This window comes from Monodelphis domestica, chromosome 4 (genome assembly GCF_027887165.1).
Source record: "Monodelphis domestica isolate mMonDom1 chromosome 4, mMonDom1.pri, whole genome shotgun sequence".
In the NCBI taxonomy this organism is placed as follows: domain Eukaryota; kingdom Metazoa; phylum Chordata; class Mammalia; order Didelphimorphia; family Didelphidae; genus Monodelphis; species Monodelphis domestica.
The window spans coordinates 378579403-378599675 of NC_077230.1; the positions used below are offsets into that span (position 1 = coordinate 378579403).

Here is a 20273-nt window from a genome sequence, read left to right on the forward strand (position 1 = left end):
TCCTCACATTTTTCTAATGTCAAAGGTTAATTTAAAATATTAATGCCGAAAAGATTAATTTAAGATATTAAATCTACTAGGCAAGAATACATGTACATATTGTAATTACTTCCTTTTTACAATTAAAGTAATTGGATTATATTTAATGAGCTATTTACAGTTAATAATTAAAAAAAGACTTATCTTTTCAGTATTCCCCATGTGCAGAAAGAGATGGAGGAAACACTGCTCTGATATAATTATCTTAGCTCAAACTTAACTTGAAAAAACAACTGTGCTTTTAAGGAAAAGGGGTCAGAACAATATTTTTAAATGCTTGTATTTCATGAGTAGAGCAGTAGATAACATGAGCATAGGAGTCAAGAGTTCTGGTTTATAATCCTAGCCTAGTCACAAGGCACAGAGAAGTTATGTGATTCCTCCAAGGCCTCTGAGATAGTGTAACCAGGACTCAAATCTAAGCCCTAGTTGCCAAATTGTATTTTTTCTCTAAACACCACTGCCTTTCAGAGGTAAAAGATTAGGTGCTCTTAAAAAAAAAAAAGTCTCTAGTGAAACGATTTGGTAGCTTGAATAATACCCAAGGAATTAAGCTTAAAGCAATTCTCCAGGACATTGTAGATAAAAGTAACCCATCAGAAATGATGGAAGTTTAAATGCCCACCTCTATGAAAACAGTAGTATTTGAAAAACAGTAGGAGCTAAGCAGGTTTTCTGAGGCTGGTGCTTTCAAATGATGAGTATTCATGTTGTTTAAAGTGAAACATTTGAGGCCCCTGAGCAGCTGGCTAAAGTTGGGTGCAGAGAGGGAGAAGCAGTGTGTTATCCTCATTAACGCTTTTTCAGTTCTGGTATAAATATGTCAGGAAGACTTTCTTGTGTTAGCATGTATAGTCTGCTTGGGAAAATTAGGTGGCACCCTTTTATATAAAGATGGGAAGTATGAGTATACTTGTAAACGACCTTTGTAGTAGGGTTGGGGTTGGAATTGGTTTTTTTTTTAAACCCTTACCTTCTGTCTTGGAATCAATACTGTATATTCATTCTAAAGCAGAAGAATGGTAAGAGCTAGGCAATGGGGGTTATTAAGGGACTTGCCCAGGGTCACACAACTGGGAAGTGTCAGAGACCAGATTTGAAACTAGGGACCTCCTGGCTCTCAATCCACTGAGCTACCCAACTGTCCTCTTTTATTGTGTTTTTTAAGAAAGCCACAATTTGGATTGTTCATTTAAGAATATTTTGCTCTCAAAATACATAGGGTGAAAATCTTGAATTAATTAACTGTGCCAAATAGTAAAATGAATGACTATCATAGACAATCAGAGTTGCAAAGGACTTCTTTTATATAGTCAAACTTCCCATGCAACAAATGCTTCCTTGATAAGGCATTCTATAATCTCTCCCTCCACTCTGACTTGTTGTTCTGATTGCTGTATTTCTGCTCTACTCTCATCATTCTAATCTGTGCTCCTAACCTTGTAGTCTTTGACTATTTCTCTCTTATTACCCTTTGCCTGAAAGCCTGACATCTCTGGCCACTATGTTCTCTCCCTACATATCCACCCTACAAATATTTGTTATCTGGTTAATCTTATAATGCTTATTACTTCCACTGCTCCAAGCTTTGAGTAATTTTCTTGTGCCTATAGAATGAAGTTTAAACCATTTCAAGTTCTAAGTTCTCTCCCTCTCTCCTGTCCCTTCCCCCTCTTTGAGAAACCAAGGCGTTTTATTTCAGTTATACATGTGAGGTCATGCAAAACATATTTCCAAATTTTTCATGTTTCAAAAGAAAGCAAAAAAAACCCCAATAATAATAAATAAAGTTTCAAAAATATCCTTCAATCTGCACTTAAGAGTTCATCAATTCTCTCTCTGGAAGTAGATAGCATCTTTCATCATGGGTCCTTTGGAATTGTCTTGGATCATTGTCTTGATCAGAGTAGCTAACTCTTTCATAGTTGATCATCTTTGCAATATTGCTGATACTGTGTATAGGGTTCTCTTTATTCTGCTGAGTTCATATAAGTTCTGAGGTTTTCTGAAACCATCCTGTTCATCATTTATTATAGAACACCTAGTATTTCATCACAACTTGTTCAGCAATGCTCTAATTGATGGACATCCCCTTGATTTCTGATTTTTTTTTTGGCACCAATGTCACCACAAAAAGTGCTGGTATAAATATTTTTGTAGAAATAAATCTTTTTTTTTCCCCCTTTTCTTTGATCTCTTTGAAATACAGACCTAGTAGTGGTATTGTGGGGTCAAAGGGTATCCACAGTTTTATAGCCCTTTGGGTGTAGTTACAAACTTCTCCAGAATGGTTGAACTAGTTCATAGTTCCACAAATGGTACATTAGTACCCCCTGCTTTTCCACATCCCCTCCAACATTTGTCATTTTCCATCTTGTTAGTCAACTTTATAGATGTGAGTGGTATCTCAGTTGTTTTAATTTGCATCTCTCTAATCAGTAGTGATTTAGAGAATTAATCCTCTTTCAAACTACAATGTTGGTATACTTTATACTACAGCTAAACTAAACTTTTGTGGAATCTTGGATTTAGATCTTGAGAGGACTTTAGAGATTATCCAGTCTAACTCTGTGACTTTACAGATGAGGAAAATAGAGATACTCTTTTTTTCAACCTCTGCTTTTGCTGATATTCTGTGAGCTTAGAATACACACAAACATACAAACACACACACACACTTTGACAAATGACACAATAGCTCAAATGCTATCTTCTTTCTGGATTCTTCCAATAGCAACTCTCTCATCTGATGTTATATCACTTTGTACTTTTCTTGCATCAATTTTTATGTTTTATATTATCTAGTAGATTGTAAGCACTTTAAGGGTAGGTATTGTATTTGATTTTCTTTGTAGTTTTCCTGGTGCACTGTGGATAATGAGCACTTAAAAGTTTGAATGTGTAGATGTTACCTGTTATCCTTCCTCTCATGCATCCTAATTTTATAGAGGCAATAAGACATGCACTCAGATTAATACTTAGACTAGAATAGGGTATTTGGCTGAGATCTAATGATAAAGAGATTACTTCCTGCTTGGGAAAGGCTTTTAGGATGAAATGATATATAAGGAGGACCTTGAAGGATGGGTAGGAATTATAGAATTTAAATGTCCCTCTGAAATCTTCTAGTCCAGAGGTATCAAACATGACACTCCAGCTGTGCTCAAAAAGTTGAAATGCTTAGGAAAATAAATAAAAACTTAAACAGTAAAACATAATATTAATTGTAAAAGAGGTAATATTATTAATATGTGAGTCAATAGGCTACCCACCTGTATGTACAATTTAGTGGCTTCTGTTTCTATTTGAGTTTTACATCACTGTTTGGTCCAACTTCTTAACTAGTGGAGGGAATGAATCCCTTCTATATCATTCTCAGCATATTACCGTCTATCCTCCTATTAGCCTTAATGGCTTGCTAGGAACATAGTCAAGCTATGTCCATGGTTTTTCCACACATACCACACCCACCTCCTTTGTAATCCTATGTATTTTATTTTATGCATTTAAAAACATTCTGAGAATGGCTCCATGGGCATTCCCTAAGGGTCCATTATACAAAGAAGGCCCATGCTTTAATGAATAAGACTGAATTTTTGCTCAACTGTGAACAGTATGTTCTCATCTGGAAACATAATTAGTGACTTGGTGGCAAGCGAGGAATTTGGGACCCAGGTTGGCTTTCTTTTAGGAATTTCTTCTCTTAGAGCCTTTCATATCTTTCTGAATCTGACCTGTTATTTCATTAGCAGAAGCAGCTAATAAAAAACTATAATGAATATGTGTATGTAAAGAAACTTCCTTTACATATGCATATCAAGTAGTGTCCATGTTAAGCCAGTTTCCTTTACAGTGTTTATTTACATTTTCTTGCCTAGCCCATCCTGAAAGGTGGGCAGCACTTTACTTTCACCTTCTGGCCTCTGTTGAGCTAGTAGACAAGAAGCCCAACTGTGATGCTCATGGTTATTTAATTTGGACTGTTCTTACATAGGTTCATCAAAAGCAGCGTCCGAAGAAATTTAAGATTCACTTGAACTCATGACCATTGGTTGAATGTTACTCTATTCTTTAGTCTGGGTTTTTGAGTCTTAACAACTTTCTTCTTTTGATTTAGTATCAAGCAATTTACTATGATCATTCTCAATTTTAAGACTTTACCAGTTGATTATATAGACTATTCAGATGCATTCGTTTACTTATTATAATCTTTTCTGACCTCTTTGGAGTTAGAATATTCTCTCCTTATTTGATCTTATGACACCTTTTCTCCTTCTCAAATATATTATGTGGAGTTTCCTGATTTTTTTAAGGCAAATCAAAATTAATATAACTTTAAGAATTTCACAGTATCTGGACACATGCAACTGGACAACTAGTTGCTCAGTAACACATATGCATCTCAGCCTTGCAAATAATACACTTATCTATTTATGCTAAGCAGGTAGAGAAAGGGCTCATCTCCTTTATTTGAACATATTTGTGCTTCCCATGGATTGGATGGACTGGTGAAATTTGAATGCCTCCTTAAAGAATTGAATTGTCTTATCATTCATTAGCTTATTTCATCTGTAAAGCCCTGTCCCCTTCACACTGTATCTAAATTTTACCTTGCTCAAGAGTCTTTCCAAGGAGCTCATAAAATTCTCTCCCTCCTTGAAACTCTTACAGCACCTAATGCCTACATTTGTCAATTTATTACATGCTGACCTTTGGCAGTTCCTATTTTGTTGGATTGGATTTTTAAAATTGATTTGTCATGTTTCCCAAACTAGGTTTTAAACCCCTTGAAGGGCATCATTGATTGATAGGATCCTACCTTCAAATTCCTGTTATAGAGTGGTAATATCTCCCTCATATCTCTCTAGTCTCTGTATACTTACCATGTTCAAACTTTTATTACATTTATCATTATTTCTGTCTTTGCATCTGATTGTAAGTTCCTTAAGGGTAGGGATGACTTGTCTCAGTTATCATTGTATCACTTCAACACCAAAAACATTCTATTGATTCTAATAGGCATTTAAATAAGATTGGTGGTTTTGGCATTACTGGGGAATGAGTGGTAAGTGGTTGTAGTCCAGAGTGACTGACTTCAAAGGAATGGGCAGGGAAAGAAGGGGGTTTGGTCTCATTTTTTAAATATTGATCCTTATAAATCGTCAGATATGAGTGGAAAATGGTCCCTCATGCAAGGGAGTCTCCATACGACTGTCTTTTGCTGTGGACTCTTCCTCAGCTTTTGAGGGTTTGGCCATCACTGATCAGAGTAGGAGACTCGGTTTCAGGGATGAATCCTTTTTGTGGCTGGCAGAATTGAATAGAGGATGTGGAATTGCGGAGCAATTTGCTCTGTAATCTCACTCCCTATTGCTCTGATGCAGTTGTGAATGCTGGGGCTCTCTCCTTACTTCGTTTTGGGGTCTGAACAGTTGAATCTCAGACTGCTGCTTCTGACTGCTCCATGGCCACACGGCATGTTTCTCTATTGCCCTGAGCTGTCAGCAAAACATTCTGCTGAATTTTCTTTTTTTGTTGTTGTTGTTCTGCAACCTTTTTTACCCTGGCCTTTTGCAGTTTTGTAAAATCTGTTTCTTTTTTGGCCTTTCCAGCCCAGGGTGAGAGCAGATACTGCAAAGAGAAGCTTGAAATGTGAAGGCATCATAGAGATTAAAAGGAATAGTTAGACTGTTGGCAGGATGAAATGAGACTTACTCAGTAGCCTGATGGGAATTTTGGTTCTGATTATCTCCTTCCTCCCTTATTTCTGAAACTGCCACTGTGTTTAAGTTACCATTGGGGTGCACTCCTTGGCCTGTCCATAGACAGCTTAGCTCTCTGCCAGTGTCTGGTAGCCACTTATCTACCTATGAGAGTATGGAGAGACCTGAGCCTCATTCCCAGTAAAGGAAGTCAAATAGAATCAGCAGCTTTTTCATGAACACCCATCCTGGGCTTGTACATATAGTGCTGGATTAATGACTCCTTGTTCATCTGAAAACACCTAGCCTGTATTACTTCCTTTAGGAATACCAGAATTAAAAAAAAAATAACCCTTACTTTCTATCATAGAATCAATACTTTATATTGGTTCCAAGGCAAAAGAGCAATAAGGGATAGGCAATTGGGCTTAAGTGACTTGCGTAAGGTCACACAGCTAGGAAGTGTCTGAGACCAGATTTGAACCTAGGACTCAATCCACTGAGCCACCTAGCTCATGTAGACTTCAACATGTAGTCTTAATGATTCCAAACTTGATAATCTAATCCTTGAGTTGATGTCTGGCTGAAAGGCTTATCTGACTCTTCATGACCCCATATGGGGTTTACTTGGCAAAGATACTGGAATGGTTTTACCATTTCCTTCTACACCTCATTTTTCCAGGTGAGGAAACTAAGGGCTAATAAGGTTGAGTGACTTTACCAGGGTCACACAACTAGTGTCTGAGTGATAGATTTGAACTCCGGAATCTGAGTCTTCCTGACTCCTTGCCTTGTGCTCTACTACTTGGGTCACTTAGCTGTCCAAGGATAAAACAATAAGAGGCCATGAATATTAATAGGAGTTGGGAGTAGGGTTTCTGCATTTTTTAATAGAATTGGATTTTTAAGTTTATATCTGATCGTTTAGAGCGAAAAGTAGAAAGTCTTAGGTAGTTTGGACTTACAGGAACCAAGTAATTTTATTTGAAATTTTCAAGAAATTTATTAATAGTTTAGGCAGGTAAAATGTAGTTGACACTCCAGGTAAAAGTAGAATATAAAACTTTAGGGCTCAAATGGAATGGGAGGATCCAGTCCCTAGTTATATATTTTCAACAGTTATCAGTTTCAATTTAATATTAAAATTGTCTCACAGGTTTGTTGGAAAAATTGCTTTGTAAACTTTAAGGAGCTGCATCAATTTGAGTAGCTGTGGGAGTACTTACCTCATTGTGGTGACTTTCTAATTGGACACAAGTTCTGGCTGCCCCCAACCCCCAGCCTGGAAAGGCTTCCTGTTCCAGGTCTAAGACATCAGTTCATTAGCAGAAGGTGGCCACCAAGTAATCACATAGCAACTCATGAAACTCTTACTAAATCATAGGTGGTTTGAAGTGCTGTGATTAATCATTTAATTGCACAAATAGAAACATAAGAGTATTTATTATTATTATTAGTAGTAGAAGTAGTAGTAATACTGTGTAAATCCCTACTGGGTATTTTAGTCAATTTTTATATGAAGAAATTTTTCTTAAAGACTCAATGCTTTCATAAATGAACTTGGTTTCATACATTATTTCTGAATACTAAAATTCTTTTGTATTAATGAGATATAGAGTTGAGCTGTCAGTATTTATTAAACTCCTACTGTGTATATTGTGCTAAACTCTGGGGATACCCAAAAAGGGCACAAGACATTCTCTGCTCTCAAGGAGCCCACAGTCAAATGTGGGAGACAAAATCAGAACAATTCTGTACAAACAAGATATATATAAAACCAGGCTAAATTGGAGATAATCAGTAGATAGAAGCCATTAGCATTAAGGGAGATCAAAATAATTTCTCATAGAAAATGAAATTTCGCTGGGACTTGAAGGAAGCTAAGAATTAGAGACAAAGAAGGGAGCCATGAAGGACTGGCCAATGAAAACATCTGGAGTTAGGAGATGGGCTGTTTTGTATGAGGAAGATCAGGGAGGCCAGTGTCACATAATAGGGGATGGGGGTGAGGAGGAGTAAGCTATAAAAAGAGTGGAAAAATAAAGGGGGGACTGGATTTTCTCTTAACACTGGACAGAATTTTATATTTGCCCTTGGTTGTGATAGGGAGCCTTGGAGTTCATTTATTTATTTGTTTGTTTATTTTGAAGAAAATTTTATTTAGTCAATTTAGAACATTATTCCTTGGTTACAAGAATCATATTCTTTCCCTCCCTCCCCTCCATCCACCCTTCCCCTTAGCTGACACACAATTCCACTGGGTTTTACATATGTCCTTGATCAGAACCTATTTCCATGTTGTTGATGTTTGCATTAGGATGTTCATTTAGAGCCTACATCCCCAGTCATATCCCCCTTGACTCATGTAACCAAGCAGTTGTTTTTCTTCGGTGTTTCTACTCTCACAGTTTTTCCTCTGAATGTGGATAGTGTTCTTTCTTGTAAATCCCTCTGAGTTGTATTACCACTAATGGAGAAGTCCATTACATTTGATTGTGCCATAGTGTATCAGTCTCTGTGTACAATGTTCTCCTGGTTCTGCTCCTCTCGCTCTGCATCACTTCCTGGAGGTTGTTCCAGTCTCCATGAAATTCCTCCAGTTCATTATTCCTTTGAGCACAATAGTATTCCATCACCAACATATACCACAATTTGTTCAGCCATTCCCCAATTGAGGGGCATCCCCTCATTTTCCAATTTTTTTGCCACCACAAAGAGCGTAGCTATGAATATTCTTGTACAAGTCTTTTTCCTTATTATCGCTTTGAGGTATAAACCCAACAGTGCTATGGCTGGATCAAAGGGCAGACAGTCTTTTAGCGCCCTTTGGAGCCTTGGAATTTAGTGAATGAGGAATGACATGGCCAGATCCACACTTTAGGAAGATCACATTGACAGCTAAGTGGAGGATGGTGTGGAGTGAGATTTGAAGCAGGCAGAGACCCCTTAGTAGCTGCTGCACTAGTCCAGGTGTGAGGTGATTAGGGCCTAGAGTGGTGGCAGTGTTAGAAGAGAGAGAAAGGGGTGTTATTGGAGAGATGTTGCAAAGGTGAAATCCACAGGCTTTGGCAAGAGCTTGGATGATGGGGGGGTGGTCATGAGAGAGTGAGAAGTTGAGGATGATTCCTAGGTTGCAAGGTGATAATGTGGGTGTCTAGAAGAATGATACTGCTCTTAACAGTAAAATGAAAGTTCAGAAGTGGGAAGGTTTTGGAGGAAAGATAATGAGTTTAGGTTTGGATATGTTGAGTTTGAAATGTATACCAAACATCCAGTTTGAGATGTTTAATAAGCATCTGGATATACAGGACTAGAGGTCAACAGAGAAATTAGAGCTGGAGAAGTAAATCTGAGAGATCTGCATAGAGATAAGGGCACTCACTTCAAATATCAGGGACTATTAGGGCTTGGTGGCAAGGGAATCTACCTCAAGAAGGCAGGTAGAAGCAAAGAGAAGAGAAATGGGGAAGCAAGGGAGCTTTAGGATCTTCATTCTTAGGTAACTTCCAATTCTTGTGAATCTGTCAAGTTGGTTTCTTCTGTTCTGCCTTCCTTGAACTGTTTGCTGGCAAAGGGACCTAGAATCCAGGCCTCCAAGTTCCACTCTCATATGCTGTCTTCTTTACAGGAAAGCTAGATTCTGGTAAAAAAGGAAGGACTAATTCTGGTGTGTTTGAGGCAGACCTTCATGAAGAAGTCAATATGATAAGAAATTACTTTTGAATATGAGCAAGTCTAAGATTGTGATGGAATGGAAATAAAGGAATGGTTTTGCCTAAAAGGATAATAGCAAGTTATAGACTTCAAGTATGAGCAACTCTGGATAAATAGTGGGTTGAAGCAGTATGATATTCTAACTACAGATTAAGAAGACTTCTCTACTATGCTACTGCCTTAAGAGAAAGCAGGGGAGAGGGAACCTTACTCAACCCATAGTTCCTGGCATTCTTTCTGAAACTAGGAAGTTTGACAAACATAAGCATCTGCTGAGGATGCAGTGGTTTATCAAATCTCGAGACCAACCCAAACTTTAGATAAGATGTGATGTGATCCTTGCTCGCATGCAGCTTATAGCTTAAAAGGAGCTCAGGGCACCTATAAGTTACTTCTTCCATACTTAAAGGATATGGGAATTCATTGGTGCAGGTATTGCCTCCACTGATGTAGATGGAAACTCCTCCGTTCCTTAGCAGTTGGTCTTCATAAGTTTGTCTAAAAAAATTTCACCCAGTGGCCAGCTTTTGGTGACAAGCCCATGAAATTTAGTGAGGTTGGTTTTCAGCTGATAGGCACACTGCTACTAGTCTCAGGTCCTCTCTGGTATGGTGTGGCTTCCTACAGCTCCTATTCTGCTGGCATAACCTGGATCTCCATAGCTCAACAAGGTTTGGAAGGAGTAAGTTGGTTTTAAATCTCAGAATAAGCTTTTCCTGTAGTTGCCCCAATCAGAGATCTTCTTTGTTCATAAAATCCATCCCAGGAATTCGTCTTCAGTCTTGCCAGCTCTTCAGGGACGCTTGTGTTGTGACCTCAACTGATTTGTCAGTTACTCTTTGTTATGTGTTTTTGGAGAAAGAGATGGGTTATATTTGTATGTTCAGCCCCACCCTGTATCTCAACAGGAAGTGGGTGGGTGCTTAAGCCTATAATGAGGCATTCCTGCTTGTGGTTGCTGCCTGGTAGTGAAGACTCTGCATGCAACAGTAAATTCATCTTTTTTAAACATTTCAATAGCCAGACATAATTATTGTAAGCTTGAGTGCCACCCTCTTAGACTTAAAATGAGAGGGAGGGAGGAATATTTTCACTTAAGTTCCTGTAGCCATTTATGATTTTTTTCCTTGCTAAAATGAAAGATCTGCTAAAGTCTACTAAAAGAAATACCAGGTTTATAAAACGAACCCCCTTTCTTACCTACCCCTATCCAAAATGCTGTCATGTGTAGAATAGGGAGAAAGCAGAAGTCCTAATTGCCACACACACAAAAACCCCTACATGCACCCATCCCCTGCCACTGCTAATCATCGCTTTTGGACTGCATTTCAAAAGGGAAGTGCTATAGGAGGCTTAGCTCCAATGGTGATTGTTGCTGTAGCTGTAAGTTCCTTGCTGTTTAGGCTGTGTCTCTGTTGAAATCTGCAGGTATCATCAGGGAAGGCCTGACCTTGATTCAGAGAAGCTTTATTTTCTTTGGTAAATGGCTAACAGAAAGGCACCATTGTAAGAATGATAAGTTTCCTCTCCTTTTTCCAGGTGATAACAAGAATTCAGAGTTTGGGCTACAGACAGTATCCCCATCTCTTCTTTCCTGATTGTTTTTTAGGGTCTTGGAATAGGATAGAGCTTGTCTGGAGAGTGAATTAGACAACCAGAAGTGCCTTGAAACCCTATCTGAACAAAATCATAGGCCTTCAATTCTGGGGATGTCTCTCATGAGGTGACTTGGGCATAGTGTCAAGCCCAAACATTGTAAGACTTCAAGGATATATCAGGCATCTGTACCTCTGCAAACCCCTGATGAAATCTATTGCTCCATCATGATCTATAATGTTCTGGAGCTAGTTCAGATGAAAACTGGGAAGGCCAGGACATCTTTAGTTTCTAGCATTTTCCTGTGTGTTCTTAAGCAGAAAATAGCCAAGGAATGGTCAAGATGGAGAGTGGGGAGTGTAATGTTGGACAAAAGAAAAAGCCAGAACTTCCTTGGGGAAGTCTTTTTAGATCAGCTGGAGAGATGGGTTAAAAAGTAACAGCAAACAACTTGAAGGCCTTTCCTAAAATATCTTTGTACCTTTATGGGCTCCATGTAGGTCCTAGGCTTAGGAAAAGGACTTAGCCAACTTCAGCTTGGCTTTCTTTCTTTTCTTTTTTTTTTAAACCCTTACCTTCCATCTTAGAATCAATACTGTATATTGGTTCTAAGGCAGAAGAGTAGTAAGGGCTAGTGTAAGAATTGAATTAATATTCCTACCCAGCTATATATTTTATAAAGTTTATTAGAAAGGGTAGATAATCATAGTTTTAAATCTCATCATTCCTCTAAGTAACCTGACCATGAGTTTCTTAGCCTTTAGTCCCTTCCTCTTTCCCTGTTACCTGCCTGCTCTGTTCCTGCTCATTCCAAAGCCCAAAGCTGAAAAGCCTTCACTTGAAAAGCACATACACAGATGCAAAACCTGCAAAAACTGTGTTATGTGAGGAATGTTGACAGACAGTTCAGGCTACTCAGGAGGGGGAGGGAATTAACTTCTTGACATACTAGGCAATGACTTGCCCAGGGCCACACAACTAGGAAGTGTCTGAGGCCACCTTTGAACCTAGGACCTCCTACCTAACTCAATCCACTGAGTCACCCAGCTGCCCCCAATAGTTTGGCTTTCGACATCTTGGTTTTAATAGCATATGTAGGCCAAATCAGGAAGTGATAGATAGGATGCATAGATGAAAATAAAAGTCTTTAAATTTGAAAAAATTCAGCATTTATTCAGTTCTTTCTACATATAAGACTGTGGGGAAACAAAGATGAGACAGAGTTCCTGCCCTCAAAAAGCTCATAGTTAAATAGAAGAATAAGATATGCCTACAAATAACAGTAATTCAGAGTAGAAAACAAGTGCCTCAAAAATCCAACACAATGGCTTAGTTGATTCAAGGAAAGGAGAGGTGGATTCCAGCCTATGAGGTTAGGAGGAGGTAGCAAATGATAGTGTTTGAATGGACAGGATGTTGTAGGTAGAGAAGGAGGGTAGGTATAGTCTAGCTAGATATATGTAGAGGAATAAGGTAAAATAAGGTTAAAAAGGGAGGAGGAGCCAAACCATGGAAGGCCTTGAGTGTCAGAGTTTATATTCAACATAGGTTTTGGAGGACAAAGCCTGTTTTGGTTTTCTTTTTATTCTCCTAGTACTTCTAACAGAGTTTGGCACACACAAAAGAGGTCATTAATTAATGCTTATTGTTTTATTATTGATAAATAAGAAAATTGATGTCTAGGAAAGGTATATAACTTGGCCAAGCTCTTATATCTAGTTTTGTAGCTCTCATATTCTGTGACTCTACCTGGACTTCGTGGTTCCCAGTGTAGCAATCACTGTTACATCAGACAGCAAGGATTCCAAAGCTGCTCCACACCAAGTTTAGTTATGTTTAACTGTGGCATAGTTGAGAATGTTAGAATATATGACATGGAGGTTAGTTGTTATAGTTGCTATCCCTTACATATTCAAGCCACTTGTTCTGAAGTCAACTCTTGGTTATCTAAAAGGGTTACCTGTTGGATAATATCAAACAACAGGTAAAACAGTCATCACTATTTGGCTTTGAGAATGTATAACATAATTTTTATTTTGTAGCAGGGAGAATTTTCCTTAGAGAAGTAATTGTTTTGCTTAAGTGAAAATTAAGATATTTTTATTCCCCATTCATATGCCTTATACCTTCTAATGATCAGGAAGCCTGATTTTGGGGGAGTGGGTTAAGAATTGGTCATGGGCAGGCTAGCAGTTTAGTTTGTAGTTATTTCACACTCCAGTGTCTAGGTCTCCCTGAATGAGTGAATGAATGGATGAATGGGTGAATGAATGAATGAATGAATGAATGAATGAATGGATACTCATACAAGCAGTTTACTAGTTTACTACTTTGGGTAGGTAGGATAACAGACAGAATAAAGTGTTTGTCACATTTTGTCTGTCCTTTGTAAGTTGCTCTCCATCAGACATTTGCCTAGACAGTCTGGAATCCACAGTTCTTAATCAGGTATCCAGAGGGAAAGTCTGGAATGAATGTGGTGCCAGTGGCCATGCTCATCTTTACCACATTCCAAGAATTTCCAGGCTGTCTGGGCCATTGGGAGAGGCCAGGACAGTTTCTTAAGTGACACACTGATGTGGCTTCCAGTGGTGACTGAGTCATCCCTGGCCCACCCTTGCATTTCTTGTTCTATTGGAAAATCAGAAGTTTGAGGGCATGGAAGCCCCCAGGTGGCTGTATATGGCACCCAAGAAGGCTCTTAAATTTATTTATGTGCCCCATCCCCCATAATAGTAGATGACATTTTTAAAATGTCATGATTTTATACATGTTCCCATTTGATTCTCAGTCCGGTTTAAGTTTTTAGTGCTCCCCTATTTAGTTATGGAAACCCAAAAAGATGGTGACTCTCACTGAGAGCTTGTGTTTCACATTCCTTCGGTCATGGTGGTTCAAGGCAGTGAAGGGATGGAAAGGATCAACTTGAGGGAGAAGCCTGAGATTCCAGTAAGAAAGGGCCCTCGTTTGAAGAGAGACTTAGCAGAGGAGCCAAATGGAAATTATTTACTTGCATAGTAGAACAGCATTCAGGAAACACCTCTGCACCCCAAAGATAGGCACAGCTGCCATGAAATGACTATTAAAAGGAGGTTCAAAGTTATGAGCAAGCAGCTGATTCTCTTGGTTCTTGAGCTGTTGCTGTTGGTGACAGGAAATCTTGTTCCCCAAGCTGTTGGCTTCCTGTTTTATTTTTACTCAGAGAAGATCAGAATGTCCATAACAAGGAGCAGTCTGTTCCAAAGGGTACTGCTCCCCCTTTGAGCTGAAAGGCTTCATTTGACTTTTTTCTGAGACAGTATCTTGGTTAGCTTTTCAAATCTGTGATGATCACCTTGGTTTAAGCATTTTGTAGCTAGGGCCAATCTTTTGGTGATTGAATTAATGTTTCGGCTCTGTTTTAAGGCATTTTGTATAAGTAAGCCTCTGCCTTTTAGAGGAATCCTAGCAGTGGGAAATTGTATAAGCTGCTGTACACCCTGACTATTCACCATTTCTCTAGTACAAAAGCCATTAGACAGTGTTAGATTTCTTCAGTTTTATAGAATGTGGAAACAGGACCTGGCCATTGTAATTTGATTGTAAGTCAAATCCTTTTGGTTCAGAATAAAATTCCCTCCCACCCTTTTAAAGTTAGGACCTTGGTAAATGAAGTCTAAAACAATGGCTTGGGGTGGGGGGATTTCCTAGGGAAAGGGGCTCATCTAACAGGATAAGAAATGGTCACTGGAAGGTTTCCGCATTGGCAGAAGATGTTTCCTGCTGTCTCGAGCCTTTTGGGCCAGGTGTATCGTGCCTAGACTGGAAGGAAGATAAGGGATATGGTGGGGGGGGGCACTGTTGGGAATCTCACAGCACATTTTGCACAGCGTTGTGTTTGGCATATTGAACAGGCAAATTTTCCTTGACATTCTTTCATTCTGTCAATTTACAGACTAAACTTTAGTGGTGTTAGTAGATTCTGGCAGCAAGTACTTAGTTGCACATTTAACAGTCACCCATCAAGGAAGAACTGGAAAGGTTATGTCCTGACGTGTATCAGTGGAAGGGAAAAATCACTATTGGCAACTTGATTTCATCATGGAGATACAGATGACAAGCCCTTTTTTGATCCCATACAGTTGGTGGCCTGGAATCTAATCTGTCCTAGTTACTATATCCCTGCAAGGATGGTGTCTATGCCATCCAGTGCCTGCTGAATGGGCTTTTCCTTTAATCCTACCTCCTTGCCTGCCAAGACAATCTATGGTCAGGGAAATTCTTGCTTCCCTAAGGTGGGTAGGTTTCCATTGCTGCCTACATATACCAACAAGCCTTAAAAGAGCTCAGTCTTATTCTTTACCCTGCCCCTCCTTTTAAAATATAGAAGGTGATCCTGCTTTTTAAAAGATGGGTCAGGGAAGGGAGGATTCTGTAAGCTTTTTCAGATCAGAGCAAAGGGAAAAAATATCACACAGCCCTAGTGTGCCTGGAATTTGTGGTTGAGTAATACTTTCCTGTTATTTCTTTTTTAGGTTGTTTTTCATCATTCAGAACATTGCCTGAAGCAGGTCCACCATGCCGTTAGTAACGAGGAACATCGAGCCAAGGCACCTGTGCCGTCAGACGTTGCCTAGTGTTAGAAGCGAGCTGGAATGCAATGACCAACATCACCCTGGCAAATGTCATTCGACAGCTGGGCAGCCTGAGTGAGTGCCGCAGAGAGCCTGCGCTCTGCCCTCAGGGGTCGTTGGTGCTCTTCATTTAGTTCCCTTTTCCTCCCATGCTCCTATTTCTCCCCCATCTGCCTTCCCTAGGTAATGCGGAAATATATTTGTTTATTTTCCCCCAAAAGAGAGTTCCTTTGGAGTACAGATTTCTTCCCTTTGGTCCTCTCCTTCCCTCTCTTTCCTGCCTACCCCCACCTCTCCAACCCTCATCACCCCACCTGCTTTAGAAGACATCCGTGGGAAGGGTGGTATGAAGGGCTTGCAGCAGGATTGCAGATGGAATGACAGAGCAGAATTCTGGATAGAAAGTGGGAGGTTCACAGAGTGGCATCTTAGGTCGAAGAGTGCCTGGGATTGCAAGAGCTGTTTGATGGAGCCTGTCTCTATTGAAGCCTCAAATGTGCCCATCGTCTTTATCTCTTTGTTTCCTTCCCTTCCCTTCCCAGAGGTAGAAATTCAGCTTGTGCACTGGTTCGTTCTCCTCCCTCCCTCCCTCCCTCCCTCCCTCCCTCCCTCCCTCTCTCCCTCTCTCTCTCTCTCTCTCTCTCTCTCTCTCTCTCTCTCTCTCTCTCTCTCTCTCTCTCTCTCTCTCTCTCTCTCTCTCTCTCTCTCCTCTCCCTCCCTCCCCTCCCCTCCCTCCCTCCCTCCCTCTCTCCCTCTCTCTCTCTCTCTCTCTCTCTCTCTCTCTCTCTCTCTCTCTCTCTCTCTCTCTCTCTCTCTCTCTCTCTCTCTCTCTCTCTCTCTCCCCTCTCCCTCCCTCCCTCCCTCTCTCTCTCTCTCTCTCTCTCTCTCTCTCTCTCTCTCTCTCTCTCTCTCTCTCTCTCTCTCTCTCTCTCTCTCTCTCTCTCTCCCCCTCTTTCTCTTTTTCCTCCTCTTCCCCACTCATATATATAGATTTCACCTGACATAGCCAACCTGTGACTCAGGCCCTAAGGTCTGAAAGTTCAGGGTACAAATGACTTCAGCAGTCTCTGGAGAGTGTTAAGAGTTTTACAAGCTACATGTGGTAATGCAGGTATCCTGTCTATCTCTGTCTATCCCTGTCTGAATTGAGGCTGAGGGAAAATCACCTCAGTAGTCACTTTTATTTTGTTTTCTTAATGGATAGAAATGAATGAATCTTGCCCTGGGTGGGGTATATACATGTGTCAGATTTCATTCTAAATGGACTTTGCTTGATGCCATGATCTGGGAGTGGCAAATGCTTTAATAGGCTTTGCAGGTGTCTAGTGCCACTCTTGCTCCCATGAATACCTCAGCTGAAATGCCATTTTCATGATCTCCCTTAGCAAACACATCTTTGTGAATCATTGTAGATAGCCTTCCTACTGCATCAGTGCCTTGGGTGAAGGGACTGGAAGATCACTAAAGCCTATGTTCCCCCAGATAGTAATAGGTCCTGCTTTTAGAATAGCAGGCTGCAGAGACCCTGCTCAGTGGTCAGGTGATCTATGAGCTCTGAGATTCCTAAGCTGTCATCTAGCCCAGGGGTGATTTCAGTTGATGGAGGGCTCTGGAAACTCTGGGTGGGGCCTAGAAAGATACAAAACCTGGGCTCTTTGCTTTACACAAAGGAACATTGCCAGTAGGTACAAAATGCTTGTTAAGATGAACATATTTCAAAGCAGAGAGCTTTACCTGGTCTTAAAAGCATCATTTCTGCCCTGGTAACACTGAGAGAGGTCTGAACAAATACTGGACTTTGGGAATTGGAAAACTGGGCTGGGTCTCAGTGACACACTCTGCTACCTGCTGATAACTTGACGATATGCAGGCCATCCTAATGAGCAAAGGAATATTCTGCCTTGAAGAAACCTTTGAGATTGTCTCTGTAGTTGCGGAGGAGGAGAGCCCCTGAGAGGTTGGGACTTGTCCCAGGTCATCTAACATGTAAGAGGTAGAACTGGCCTACAGAGCCAGACTTCCTATTCTTTTTACTGCACTAGACTGCTCCACTGAAAGCAAATACCACATGAGCCTTGCATGTGTTTTCCCATTGGTGTGGGGAGAGCTGGGTTCCACAGAGCCATCCGTACTTGCTTCCCTCTACCCCCACCCTTGTGACCAGCAGCATGCATTTATGAGACTGTTGGCCCTGAGAAGTGGTTTTCTTCAATGTGGTGCTAAATGGCCTATATGAGAATCAAATCCATGAGCTTGGCCTTATGAGTGTCACACTCTAAAAAGAACTGCTTTATCTGATAGAGACATTTGGATTGGATTAACTGTTAAAGAACAGAATCCATCATCTGGCTTCTGTAGCTGGCCTACAGACCCCACTACTTTTGTTCCATTCTTGCAGTATGATCAGCAGTCTCTAGAGTTGGTTACACTGTTTTAATAATTGGGGTAGTTATGGCTGCCATCCTTTTTGGCTAGTTAGGATTCAGGACAAATCCTGATAAAATTGTACTTGTGGCAAAACCCACTATTATGGGGGTATTGCAGGAGACTCTAGGAGATTTGAATATGCTGTTTGGTATTGGGCCTGATTAAACCATCTTGATCACTGACTTAATGAATAAATTGTTAATTCTTTGTGTGGCTTTTGGTTTTCTCTTATTACTAAGTATCAACATTTCTGTTTTTGAAGGTTGGTCTTTAAGGGACAAGAGATGGTTAGAATTATATTTGGAAACTCAAGCTTTAGTTTCCTCTTCTCCCAGACATGCCAATATTGTGTGACCCTAAAGGTCCTGATTCTAGTTCTCTTCCAGGCTCTACTTTTTGTAACAGTCTTAGATGTAAATGCTATAATAATATAGTAGTGTTCTCTTCCTCCTCTATCAACTCCCCAAACTCCAACCACTTTTCCTTTTTGAAAGCAGGGGAATTCTGGTAGTCCAGATTACTCAACAAATCAGTCCATAAACAATTTGTGAAGTATCTACCATGTACACTGTCCATGTACTGGTGATACAGAGAATGGGCCAAGGAGTCCCTGTTCTCCAGGAGCCCACAGTCTAATGAAGGAGGCAGCATGCAAATTACTGTGTGCAAGCAAACTATACACAGGAGAAATTGTAGGTCATCAGTAGAGGGAAGGCACTGGCATTAGGAGAATCTGGAAAGTCTTCTTAGAGAAGGGCATAGGAGGACAAAAGATGGGGAGAATTCTAGGCAGAGAATAGCCATTTTATAGGCAGGCATCAGGCACAGCTCTTACCCCTGCAGAAATGTAAACTGTTAGCCTGATTTGAGAAATTTGAGGCCAGCATTTACTATAGTTATTTAGAGTCCCAAACCATTCAGTATGCAAAGCTTCATTCACTCCTTCCTTGATTAGAAACCCCTTGTTGACTTGAGTTCACCAGCAATCCTGAACTTGTGGTTCATTAGTCTTCTTCTCACCTGTTAGGTTATCCAGGCAAAGAGAACTCAAGTTCACTCTAAAGCTGTACTTTAGCTCCTTTTTAACTAATTTTTCTGCTAGGCTATGAGCTCAAATAGAGTATCATTTAAAAGCTTGTTCTTTGAACAGTCCTCAAAATAATTATCACTGTTCATATTTATCTGGTCACTTTTATCCCTGTCTTACCTTTGGATGTAGCTTGAGTAATATACTTAAAAGACATTCACCACTTTGCCTCATCCCTAATAAGTGTGTGTGTGAGAGACAGACAGGCAGACACACTTGGAGTGACAGGATGGAGGCATTAAATTGTCATTTTGTTTCTCTGGTTGGTGGTTCGTATTAGGTCCAAGAGTTAAAAGGAAGAAAGCTTGTTTCTTTTTAAGGGGGGGGGGGGGGAGACGGAAGGATATCCCTAGCATGTTGTTTTTCAGGGAGTATACCAACTTTTTTTTTATTCCTTAGGATGCAGATTTGAAGGAATTCTTTGCAACATGCCAAATTATAAAATCCAAATTTCACCTATTAGAGGAAGTTTACATTGGATCATGTCAGTATATAGATCTTTCAACGATACCACAACTTGGCCTTGTAAAATGTACTTTTGAGGATTATTGAGCAAGTGACCTCCAGTTTTACATGTTGATTATAAGCACTAAAAAGAGAACTGTTTAATAGTTGTCTCCTCCAAACAGTTTTCTTTTTTGGTAACAGCAGCAAAGTGTTGAGTCCAGTGGAATGTGTAGACATGCAGTTGGCTCTCAGGCCTGTCAGTGTCAACTCTTCCTCTTCCCTTAATTCTGTAACATTTATTCAGTTTGCTTTGAGTTTCATGATTGCTCAGAGATTGCCTAAAAGGCTACATTGGTTTTGGAACATCTGCTTGCTGCCCACGTGGTAAGGGTGATCTCGGTCTACACTGGCCAGCCTTCCTAAGCAGTGTCAGGCCGCATTGTGATAGATACATGAAGAATGACTTGTTCATCTGTAACCTGATTCCTCTGCTGTTTCCAGGTAAATTTGCAGAAGACATTTTTGGAGAGATCTTTACTCAAACAGATGCCTTTGCCTCACGGATGAGCTCTCTAGCTGAGAGGGTCGACCACCTACAAGTTAAAGTCACTCAGCTGGATCCCAAAGAGGAAGAAGGTAAGGAAGCTG

General features: G+C 40.2%; 1 protein-coding gene across 1 annotated transcript in view; it reads left to right on the forward strand.

Moving 5' to 3' along the window:
* WASF2 (WASP family member 2) overlaps positions 1 to 20273 on the forward strand; it is an 81987-nt gene that overhangs the window by 42501 nt on the left and 19213 nt on the right. The window contains 3 exon segments of the mRNA XM_007491394.3: positions 15566 to 15689; positions 15691 to 15739; positions 20127 to 20261. Coding sequence (XP_007491456.1) covers positions 15609 to 15689; positions 15691 to 15739; positions 20127 to 20261 — 265 coding nt within the window. The 5' untranslated portion in view covers positions 15566 to 15608.